This window comes from Amblyomma americanum, chromosome 10 (assembly GCF_052857255.1).
Source record: "Amblyomma americanum isolate KBUSLIRL-KWMA chromosome 10, ASM5285725v1, whole genome shotgun sequence".
Lineage (NCBI taxonomy): Eukaryota > Metazoa > Arthropoda > Arachnida > Ixodida > Ixodidae > Amblyomma > Amblyomma americanum.
In genome coordinates this window covers 26,248,304-26,260,660 of record NC_135506.1, presented here as the reverse complement: position 1 = coordinate 26,260,660, position 12,357 = coordinate 26,248,304, and the positions used below count along the sequence as shown (strand labels likewise).

The 12,357-nt window shown below is 47.3% G+C and overlaps 1 protein-coding gene across 1 annotated transcript; it reads left to right on the top strand.

Annotated features, from left to right (window-relative positions):
- Nucleotides 1-2,164: 2,164 nt before the first annotated feature.
- Nucleotides 2,165-8,530, top strand: LOC144107020 (uncharacterized). The gene is made up of 3 exons (XM_077640004.1): nucleotides 2,165-2,260; nucleotides 4,767-5,077; nucleotides 7,600-8,530. Exons 1-3 carry the CDS (start codon nucleotides 2,258-2,260, stop codon nucleotides 8,141-8,143), a joined length of 858 nt encoding a protein of 285 aa, XP_077496130.1. The 5' UTR covers nucleotides 2,165-2,257; the 3' UTR covers nucleotides 8,144-8,530.
- The last annotated feature ends 3,827 nt before the right edge of the window (nucleotides 8,531-12,357 follow it).

Here is a 12,357-nt window from a genome sequence, read left to right as displayed (position 1 = left end):
CATCAGGTAGGTAAGGAACTTCCGAGCAATAGCTTGCGTTGCAAATTTAAACAACACTGGCTACTGCGTTCTTCTGCTTCATTTTGCCATTGCGCGTGGTTTTATTACAAATAGCTCAGAAAACATCCTATAACGCCGAATTTTTTCCCAATAACATGGTAGATTTTTTTTAGCCTAGCCCGCACATACCAAAAAAATTGCTGCGGTTTAGCTACTGCTGAACCTGGTTAAAGAGCGAAATCTGTGGTGTTTCGGGCAAGTAGACGCGGCTTGGACTCTAACTGCGTTCCGCACACTGGATAGACAATGCGCCCACCCTGCTACTCGGTTAAATTAATGGTTGGTCGTGACAGGTTGGTGACCCAGTGAACGCTGCGCTTACAGCTGCAGTGGCGCGTGTCTGCCACAACGTTGTCTGCGCTAATGCACGCAGCCCACATCTCTCTCCCCACCGCCACGTACCTCAAAGCGCGATTGAGGCGTCCACGTCCCCACGGAGCCAGTTATGCGCCTTCCTTTGCTCAAAATCATCGGCGTCTAGAACTCTGTCAGCGCTAAAGCCAATGAACACAAAGAACGCCGACGGTCTATAGTTGTAGTTAGTGGCTATTTATTAATAAATTACCAAGGGAAAGAAAAGATGTTGCCAGCTTCGGCATCTGCCATCGAAACCTAAAGCACCTGAGCTGCGGCTAGCGGGAATAAAAGGACAGGGAGAGGGAAAAGAAAGGAAGGAGCGATAGTGAGAAAGGATAGTGGTCTCTATAGCTTAAGTGCCGCGTTTCTGCCACAACGTTATGAATGCTAATGCATGCAGCGCACGTCTTTCACTACTGCCATGTAGCTTAAAGCGCGACTGAGGTGTCCACGTCATAACCTCATTAATGTCTCAACTTTGCTTTTGACCGTTGGCATTGACCTTTGACATTGACCTTTGACCTTGCTGTGACCTAAGATGTTTTGGGGTAGCATGTAGTAGGGCACCTTAGTTATACCTTGATTTAGTCTTGGTTTGACCTGTGGCTCACTTGAAGGTGAAAACCTCAAGCACCGCGAAATCATGTGTGTGCAGCCTAGTCAATTGTGGGAGGTGGTGATAAAACTTTATTCAGCAACAGAATTCGAGGCTCGCCGGCGCCGTGGCGTATGCCCTGTACTTGATCGAGAAGGGGTGGGAGATTTGTCTGTGCTGATGGAAGTAGTTATTATTGATAGGTTGATCTAAGCTTTTATTATTAATTTATTTCGCGCTGTTGCCATAATGGCATGATTTGGATTCGCTGTGTACTATAGAAAATCATGCAAGTTATTTTCGTGCTGAAACTGAAAAAGGCTTCTCTTATTGTTGCCGGTCAGCCACTTGGAGAAATGCTCCTCTCTCCACCTTTACTCCCACTTCCTGTAAAATCCGTGTTCTTGAAGGCATTGTCCCTGCACAAGTACACAGGAGGTGGCGAACATCCATCCTTATCTGCAGCCAGTGTGGAACACCTCGGGCAGTTGGTGGGTCCTGCGTGTTCTTGTGAGCCCCATCAGCACGTGACCGATGGAGTGAGGACCACCCCAGCCCTTATCCTTATCCCGCGCACGTTTACTTAAAGAGGATGCTATGGTAGGGAGAGCAGAGTGGGCATCAAAAGGGAGCCTGATGTTGCCCTCGCTCTCTTTTAACATACCTATGAAGAAAGGAAAGAAGGAAGGCCTCAGACGTTGCTGCCACATACCCACTGCGGGGGATTGGCCAAGACACAGGCGGTTAATGGCTGGATACAGGAAAGTTTTGACGGGAAAAGGAGTGGTACTAGTATGTAGTCTGATAGATTGGAAGACGGAAGGACAGGGGTCCTGTTAACATGGAGATCGAAGACGGGACAATGGCTTAATGTGCATAATAGTATACAATGCCTGTAATGTTTCAATGTCGTACTGACTGAGAGCGGGAAAAAGAAGTTAGAATGGGAGTCACTGCGTTCCTTGAAGAAAATTTTGCACAGCAGAGCGCACACTCCTGTCGCTTCGTCCAAACAAAGAAGTGCCCAGTGGTATAATGGACCCAAGATCTATGATTTGGATGCACGATTGTTTACCCTCATCTTCATCTTCACCCCCACGTTGCACCACATCCGCGGCGAATCTGCCAGGTGGCGCCACAGCGAGAGAAAGAAGTTGCACATGCACGTCCGAATCGCTCCTCGCAGGAATCTGGTGCCACACAATCTTGTCCTGGTCTGATCAGTGACAAAAGACAAGTCCGACAATGGTGAGGCGTATTCTATCCTATTTCAAATTTCCTGGCATGTTTGATCGAAGCTCCTTTCAAGCCGCATTTACTCGCATTTAAGGCGACTGTGTGCTTGGCCGTCCCGAACGGCCCCTCTCCGCACTCTCTTAGGCGGGGCTTCTAGTAAGCTCGAAGTGCCCCTTTATGGGGTGCCTGCGTCGGAGTCCGTAGTTTTACTGGTTTTTTGTAGGGTTTATAGGGGATGTCGTCCAATGCGGTACGGGGATGGAAGAGCGACGAGCAGTGACGTCGTGCAAATTCCTCCTCATCGGGCTCCCACCTGTGAAGCCCCATTGATCCAATTCAGGCGCCTTGCTGTATGGACCCAAGCGTGGGGTCATTTCTGGAGGCACGTCACGTGGGGTGCAGATAATTAATTACAGCGCTTGCTTTTTTGTCTACCGTCACCGGTTTTCCTTGGTCGATGTAGCCTCCGGCCCAACCATGTGCGCTTTTCTTGCGCATAAAGTAAACTGTTAATTTCGGGGTTTAGTAGAACATGTTGGGGGGCTAGCTGGTGTGTAAAAAAAAAAATCTGGCGCCAAATCAGACAGCACACAGGAAGAAAGACTGGACAGGCGCCTGTCCAGTCTTTCTTGCTGTGTGTTGCCTGATTTGGCGCCAGTTTTTTCGTTTGTATTTTAAAGTCTTGAAGCGACACATGGTTACGAGGGACGCCGCAGTGGAGGGTTCCGTATTAATTTATACCACCTGGGGTTCCTTGCCATGCTGTGCCTTGGGGAACCTCAGGTAGGTTTCTGCAGGAGTTGCGTTTCGCAGCTGGTATAATCTAAGAGCTCTGGCATACAGTAGCGTCTGACGTCCCTGGAGCGCGCCACGCAGATTTGTCCGCACGCATTGATGTCACTCATGAATTAACGAATGACGACAGTGCGAAGTCATGGGGACTCTGCTCTAGAAGAAAATAACGACAGACGAAAATATTCACTTTCGTAAACAGCTGTTCCCAAATTGAGCGTTACACATTGGCAACTGGCCTGTCAGCTTTTGTTTTGTTAATTTCAGCAGGGATTCCTATTTGATTTTGGCTGAGAGTGTCGGCTGCTGTCAGTGATGCTTTTAAGCCGCGGCAGTAGAGAAAACTAGCCCTCAACTCCACCCAAAGGGCGACGTGCTGTCTGCAGCGTGTGGAACAACCGGTGTGCACAAGTGAACCCACCCAGGGCCCACCTTGATTGCGCACACACTTCAATTGCTTATTTGAGAAAGCAGCCACTCCCTACTTGGGAGGGCGGTCGTTATTTTTGAGGGCATTGTGACAATCAGCTATCGGACAACCTTAATTTCTTTTAAAACTCTCGCCTCGTTAATGTAAGGCTAAGCACAGCCATCCTTAGTTTACTGGATACCTCTCATAATCGTTGCTAAGGCAGGGTGTCTCAGAGCGCAAGCTTCGTGATGGCCTTCTCCTGGATACGTGGCATCGACATGGCCTTGCTATGCCGTAAATGTGAACTATCTTTTTCTTCGACCGAACATTGAATGTATTATCCTGGCATGCAAGGGTCTCGCAGTGGACGCTTTTCAGAATATGCTCTCTGCGGTCGTATAGTTCCAGAAACCGTGTACATAAGCTCGAATCAGGGAGTGGACAGTATGTAGCAAGTGCCATGCAGTGTTCATGTGTTCCAGGTAAACTTTGTCTTTTCAAGTGGGCTTGACACTCTGATTACAGGAGCTCTCTAAACATTCACATCGGTGTCACATCATAGCTCAATGGGCTGACGACAACTGGCAATTCTGGGCAGCAGCATTTTTCAATACGATAGAGTTTATGAACGCAGTTTTTAATACCTTTTAGCATATCACTATGATAATAAATATATCTGGAGATCTTCTGTGAGCACGCTTCCAAGAACACCAGGTGGTCGGAATTGCCGGAGCCATTCACTACGGCGTCCCTCATAGCCTGAGTCGCTTTTGGACGTTAAACACCCATAAACCATTTTTTTGCGATTACCGTTCTTGCCGTCGTGAAAAACTTTCCCCATTGTTTTGGTTTGGTTTGGTTTCGTTTATGGGGTTTAACGTCCCAAAGCGACTCAGGAGGGCTCCGGAAATTTCGACCAAATTTCGGCCACCTGGGGTTCTTTAACGTGCACTGACATCGCACAGCACACGGGCCTCTAGAATTTCGCCTCCATCGAAATTTGACCGCCACGGCCGGGATCGAACCCGCGTCTTTTGGGTCGGCAGCCGAGCGCCATAACCACTGAGCCACCATGGCGGCCCCCCATTGTTTTGTATGGCCGTCTTAACTGCTAGATGCAAGCGAAGGAATGCTTTTAAAAAGAACGATTTTGCTATCCATCGCAAGAATTGACCAATTTTATTCACCTCTATATATCGGTAACAGAAGGGCGCAATATTCCAATATTCAAAATTTTTGCCCAAGAATGCTACACATGGAGCTGTTTTTTTGCCCCAATTATGGAGCGAATCTCTTCATCTTTTGTTGACGCAGTACCAGAAAAAAAGCCTATCGTCTGCCGCCAAGCGCTTCCTGTTGGGTCGCTTGGATTTGGACGAGATTCCGCTCACCCAAACGCAATGCAGCAGCACATCATGGAGCGAAGACCTTCTGGTTGACGTGCCCTCGACCACAAGCCTCTCACACGACGCGCGTGGAGACTGCAAGGAAACGAAGGCTACAGAGCAGGAGCGGACGTCGAGCAAAAATTTAAATCCGCCTTCTTCCACCTCCAACATGGAGGACGGCACACCCGCCTTCTCGACCACTCGCTTCCTCTCTCAGGTGCCGAGGATTCAGAAGTGGTGAGTGGGCCTATAGGGTGCTGTAGAGCAACGCGTAGCGCTTACACCTGGCTCTCATTGCTATCTAGCCTGCTTGAAGTTTTTAGCTCTGCAACGCGTGTACAGGTTTTGTCAAGAATTTGGAGCCGAAGGGAGGTTTGCATCTAAGGCGAACACTGAGATTCCAGTAACATCAAGTCTTAACCTTCTGAGGGTGAGGACCCTCTGAACTTCGAGAGATTTGGAATGCTGTTTATGCATAACAAGCCAAACGGCGTAGCCAAGAAGCAAACATCCGTGGCCTCCAAGATGTACACGCTGTACACGCTGACAGGTGCTGCTTTCTGTCACGGTCTGTCTGTGAGCTGGAGAATTTTTACACAGTTCCTCCCCATGCCTACTGTAGAAACTTATCCGTTTTCCTTCAAGGGAATGACCACATGCTGCGGACGCCACCCGCCGCGGTGGCTCAGTGGTTAGGGCGCTCGACTACTGATCCGGAGTTCCCGGATTCGAACCTGACCGCGGCGGCTGCGTTTTTATGGAGGAAAAATGCTAAGGCGCCCGTGTGCTGTGCGATGTCAGTGCACGTTAAAGACCACCCAGGTGGTCGAAATTATTCCGGAGCCCTCCACTACGGCACCTCTTCTTCCTTTCTTCTTTCACTCCATCCTTTATCCCTTCACCTACGGCGCGGCTTGGGTGTCCAATGATATATGAGACAGATACTGCGCCATTTTTTAAAAACCTAAAAAATCGTTTTTTCCTCCAAAACCGATTATTACTACTGCGGACGCCAGTTTATCTACGGGGGATATATGTGAGAGGCTTAAAATCGGTGGTTTATGAACACCCTGCTGATTTACTAGGCCTGATACCTTCGAAGCTTCACAGTCACATTGTGCATACTTTGAAAGATACCTTGCATCGTCACCAATCAGGACTGTCCTTCTTTTCCTCCTCCCCTTCACTATTGCAGAGTAACAGGTGAGATATCAATCTTCCTGCCCGACGTCTCTGCCCTCGTTTCATTAAATTTATGCATCTATCTATTTGAAAGATACCTTGTCGAAGGGCCTGTTCGGACGCCATGTTACTCAGCTTGAACGACTTATCAAGCTTGTCTTTCCTTGTTCAGTTGTCTGCTGCTGTTTCCTGGAAGCCTCAGGTGCATTCGACTGTGTGCATGTTAAGATGAATGCGATCGTCGCATATCTCAAACGCACTTAATAAGCCACACGATTTGTGCACCGAAAAAGGAGCACCGACTCCAAAACCTCTCGTCCCTGATTACCAGTGATGAGATATGGCATTGGTATGGATTCACCGTACACGACCCTGTCTCCCATAATTGTGACCACACTCTGGAAAACTCCGATAGCATGATTACAGGTGTGCAGAGAAGGCTCATTAGCGAACCTACACGAAAGCCTCCATTCCCGGGTTTGAATACGAGCGCCTACTTCGGCATACACATGTCCGCTATGGCCCTCACATCCACCTGGAAATTACATTCCATGGCCAAGACATGGATCTGAACATTTGGACTGAGTCATGCAACAGCGACTTCGATATCGTTGACTGACTGCAGGAAAATTTGCTGTTACAGCGGTTTATACTGTGAATGGGACAGAAGGAAATGAGTACAAGTTTATTCGAGGCCATTAGATAAGACTGCCTGAAAAAAAGTGGATGCTAACAGCCGTTGGTCACCCGCCTAACCAAGCACTTTAGAATTTTCAACTTCGCCCGCCTCCGCTCTTTTTTATCATAAAAGAAGCCACTCTGCTCAGTAAACAGAAAAACATCAGTACCAGCATCTGTACCGCCTCCAGCAAAGTGATCTAAAATATACATCGCAGACTACTTGAAAGTTGCCGGCACGGCATTCTAATAACATCATATAACCTTGGTCACAACATTATAATCACCCTCCGTAGGATAACTGCTCGCGGAAGGATTGATAGAAATGATTAAGCTGACCGAAACGACCGAAATCCAACATAAGCGGAATGCCCTGCAACATAGAAAGAGCCAATAGCCGGAGATTACGGAAACCGCAGGGAAGCCGAGCTGTTATCTTCACTCAACGGTGCCTGTTACAAAAGAAAAAGCCCGCCTGTTCAGCAAAGCTTAGAGTGACACTCTGCTCATGGCACTAAAGCTCTGCAACTTACGATGACGTAATACCACTCACCGTACGAACTGCCGGGGGATCAGGGCGGTGCACAACACAGACTACCCTTACGTAATGCTGCCATTACAGCCGCTTAATTTCCTCAGCGGGAAAGAAGTGTCGATAACCGGTGTTGCGCCACAAATCTACAAGATCGTATTCATTGAAATGTGGCCCCTTTTTGATACGATGACCCCAGACTGAGCAGCCGACCGCCATGACTAACTGAGGCACCGCGGCGACTCCTACATTGACTACTAAAGTAATGCCGGGTTTTGCGCCACTTGGGACTCGCCACAGGAGTCTCCGGTTAGCGCTAGAATACATCTAAGTCAGACAGTAATAGCTGGTGCCGGCCACTTCGCAGGTCTTCAACGTCTGTAGCCAGGCTGTCCATGATTGCCGTTGCGCTCTCGGTGGCCGTGGTCGTCTCACTTGTCTTCACGCTCCGGCACAAGGAGGAGGGAAGAATGGAAGGCGGCTACGACCAGAGGCACTCTGGGGTTAAGGTGTACAGCGTTGCTAGGGGCACAAGCGCTACCGCCGAGACTCCTCGCCCCGGTGTACTCGTGAAGAGCCTCGAGCATCGTCACGACACGCGAGGCGGTGACCAACAGCAGCCCCAAGACGAAGGGTCGTACCATTTGAACTTCCATAACGACGTTGAGCGCGGGCAATCGGGCCAAGAGGGCTCCCAAGCTCTTTCCAGTTCTTCGACTCCTGACGGAGTTGTTTGGTGGAACGACGACGGCTTCGGACGAGCTTCGAGCGGAGATAGAGCACACAGCCAGCGTGACCCCGCTGCTATCAAGGAAGATATCAACGAGTACGACAGGAGAGAAAGGCGCCTTGCACGCGTGGACAGAAAGACTTATCTGAATAACGTAGATACTCGTTTACTGCAGAACTGAAGCTTTTGCGGCGGTAGTTTGCGCGGCCTGGCCGGTGTGTCGAAAACTGCGTGTGGTCGAAAAAGAGCACAAAATTGTCCGCACGTGTCCCGCGACTTGTCCGTCGGGCGATGAGTCAATAATACTACCCCGGATTAACGGCGCGCATTGAATTCGGTTGTTTGCGCATAACCACTTTTTTTTTATGGCATGCACGCTTTATACTGGATATTCAGCACAGGAGGGGTGTTTACACGCTTTTAGCTGTCATGTGTGTAAAATATAAGGGAATATTTTACAACGCAGAAACAAACGGACAAGCAATACAGGTATGTTGTTGGAATGTATGTAGTACATTGGACGCTGTTAGTGCCCAGGCTAATCATAAGCGAAGTTCTCAAGCATCGATTAAATGGGCAAATCTGTCCCCCCCCCCCCTCCCCCCCTTACCCCTCCCGCGTCGCTCTCCGTCGTGTCGTAAGAACGCCGGCGGAACTTAGCTGAGAGCGAAGACATTGTTCATTTTGGTCTTGGTAAAACGAATGTGCTCATAAAATACTGCAGCGATACTCGAAACGACGCCACCACGTTTACATATCGAAATGTCGGATTTCATAAATTTGATACAAAACCTTGGATTTCGGCCAACCTATATATACTCATGTGCACCATTTGTCAAAAATTTGCAGCATTTTGCCTTTTGCCACACCATGCGGCTTGTAACGCATCCGTAGTGATCAACACCTTCTGAAGGTAAGATTTTTGGTGCTGCCCTCTACATCAGGTAAGACTTCCAAAAATGCTACAGGAGCTATACTCCACGGCTTAGAAAAAAACCCCTATGCTATACTTTTGACAAAGACTGTACTTATGGGCGCGCTAAGGAAATCTTTCGGCTCTCAACAGCTGATAATGTGCGCAACACAGACGCGGATTAGCTCTGTGGATATTCTGAAAGCTCCTAGGACTTCGTTTTTTAGGTCATTGAACTCTATTAAGCTGAATTCGTCAGAATTATTTTATCTTAAATCTGCAAGCTGCATGCGTTGGCGAATATAATGCGCGTGATAATGACCAATAGCAGAACAGTAGCCGCACCTAATAATGGGTATACAACCTGTTAGAAACTGTCACCGAATAAAACTCTGCTCATATAGGTTGCTACGTACAACACCCTGTACCAGTTTTGGCGCAGTAGTTCAACGTTTAAGCGATGCGCCACTGACCTACGACGGCAGGTGCTGCCACCGGTGGGGCTTCATTGCGCGGCACTGCTTGCTCTTCCCGAGCGGTCAATCATTTATTTTGTTTAACAACCTGCCACGGTGAGCAGTTTTCTCACTATGCGGTGTGCATGCTGTGATGACGCCGCAAGGTCACGTGACCTAGATGGCCTACTTGCCTCCTAGGTTGCTCTCCGGGAACGACCTGCCACAACCATGCCCATGATTTTTCGCTCACAACACCGACAACTCCGGTGCTGGATTTTCTGGTGAACGCGGCATTTAACGCTGTTATGTTAACACAAAAAGGCAGGCATCTAGGCCTTTGTTTTAGGAGTCGGTGAAGGGAACATAGGAATTGTTGTGCTCAACGTATGGCGAGGATGGTGGTGACAGCGGCATTAATGGCTGGCACCCGCGGGTCAGTCGCCTATCCCAGCCAAAAACGTAACGACTTCTACATGATCGGATTTTCACGAACCAGAAACGATCATTGCCGACGTCACGTTCTTTACATTAAAAGCATGCGATCTTTGCTTAGCAAGACTATACCACCTGTAGGTTAAGAGTGCAGGTTTGTGACCTGGGAATTATCTCCATGGGATAAGGTAGATGGGGTGGGGCCATCATGCCGCGGTCGCTGTCCCTATTTCGCCCTGAAAAAAAGTGCATTGCCTGAGATTTTTTATTGGTGAAACGTTTGTATACAGTGAGCTTTCTGATTTTTTTGTGAATGAATAAAAGAGAAAAGACAGTTATCATGTTCAGGGACATCAGCGGTTGTGCGAGGCTCGACATGAAGACGAATTCCCGTAAGAAAAGTTTAGATCTGCCGACCCCCTCGCCGTTAGAGTGTCGAAAAAGTTTGCGCACTCACCGCTGTCTTTACGTACTTGTTCCTATTACCCAATCTCGGTTACTCTGAATATGTTTGATGATATTTGGTCACTGAAAAAATTATAGTTAGGAAGCAGATCGAAAGAGCCTTCGTCCCTGTGGTTATCATTCTGGACCTCTGACAACACTATAGTGTCACAAGTGAAGGACAAAGGCACAGGTAGAATTACAACGCGTGCTGTATCTCTTGTTATAAAATCGGCGTATTTTAAAGCCTTGATTTCCGGCCTTTAAAATCACTTTCGGTTTGAATTTCCTCAGTTATATTTCTAGTGCACAAGCATGAATCGGATGTTTCTGACCCATGGACAATAAATAACCTAACATATGTCTGTCTGGCGAGACAAATTCCGCCAGTTGGCAGCACCTGCCATCTTACGCCGTGCTTGCGCACTGCATACGAATGTTGTAAACAAAATTTTCTCTCATTTTTTATTCAATGTGCCACTGTGTTTTGATGGTAGGCCTCTCAAACAAACAAACAAACAAACAAACAAACAAACAAACAAACAAATAAGCAAACAAACACAAACAAGCAAACACACACACAAACAAACAAACAAACAAACAAATAAACAAAAAAACTGACTCACTGCAATACTGAAACGTCCTGTAAACTATATAGTTGTCGAGGTGTCATCTTTATAAGTGCGAGCAGTCTTCAAAGTTCCCTTCCTCAGTGATATCGTGGAACAAGGGGTGGAATAAGCAAAAATAACACGAGCAAAACAAAAACAACAAAATGATAAGTTTCATAGAGCATTCATTTCTCAAACAAATTTATTCAGTCCTATGTAGATAGAAAGAAAATAAGAAAAGAAGCGTTCAGAAAACCTGCCTTTTCAACTTTCCAGTAGAAATATAGGTCGAAAAAAAAAAGATGGCAAAAAATATGTGCGAGTACAATGCCATTTTTTTCTTATCGTTGTAAGCAACAACCCTGCTTGCCTCCGAAGCATCGGTTTTACCAGCGGCGTTTGTGTCAGGCACGACAGAGCAATCTGCCGGCGCACTTGAATCGCTCGGGACCGCGCTGATTTATGTCTTGAGTCGGCGCGTAAACATTCCCGAATTCGGGCATTCCACGCCCACGACTCCGAGCTGAATGAGGGAGGCTTGCCGCTATACTATTCTCTACATCAGCGCGCGGAAGCATCCCCTCGAACGCAATCGCAGAAGTGGAGGGTAGAATGCAGTCCTATTTCTCCCCACGGCGTTACCCCGGCATCGATATGCTGTTTGATATATTGCCGCGGTATTGTGCGACATTGAGCAACCAAAATTGTACGGGAACGCCATTGTAGCATGCTACATCGTTTCAGGCCAAAGCTCTTGGGATACGCGGCGTGGTTCGCATTACTTTCAGAAGCACCGAGCATGTTTTTTTTTTTTTTCATGGAGCTTCTGCAACGATGATAGAATCTGCGCGGGGGCGGATAGCTAGGGTCACATCTGTAGCGTCCATTGATGCTTCGTTGGGACATGCGGTCAGTTTTGATCTTAGTAACTTCGGATTGTGGGTGTATTAAAAAAGGCTGTAAAACCTCGCTGCCTTACGCCCGCATAAAAAAAAACAACCTAATGGTGCTATCAGCAACGAATTTAATAAAGATTTACTGATGTCTCGTGTATTTAACAATAAAAGACATTTAGCAGTGTAAGCAGACGTTGTGTCAGGGACGTTTAGCTAATGAGAGGTTTCAGCCGAATATTTTAACCTTCTGTGGCTGTTGATGCTGGTTGCGAGCCAAACGAATGTGGGGTTGCACAATCAATCAATCAATCAATCAATCAATCAATCAATCAATCAATCAATCAATCAATCAATCAATCAATCAATCAATCAAACAATCAATTAATCAATCAATCAGCCAACCAATCAATCGATTAATCAAACAATCAATTAATCAATCAATAGCTTTTTTACATATGAACGCCCTTCGTTAAAAAGTTATTGCTAGCCTATAGCTGTTTCGAAGACACCTAATTTTATAATCCTTACAGCGGGCGTTATACGCAGTTCATTTTGCTTTGTTGTCCCCCTAACTTAGGGGAGCATAAATAGGGTGGCATACAGCTCTGTTGTCACTGCCGTGGCTCGACAAAATTTGGTTA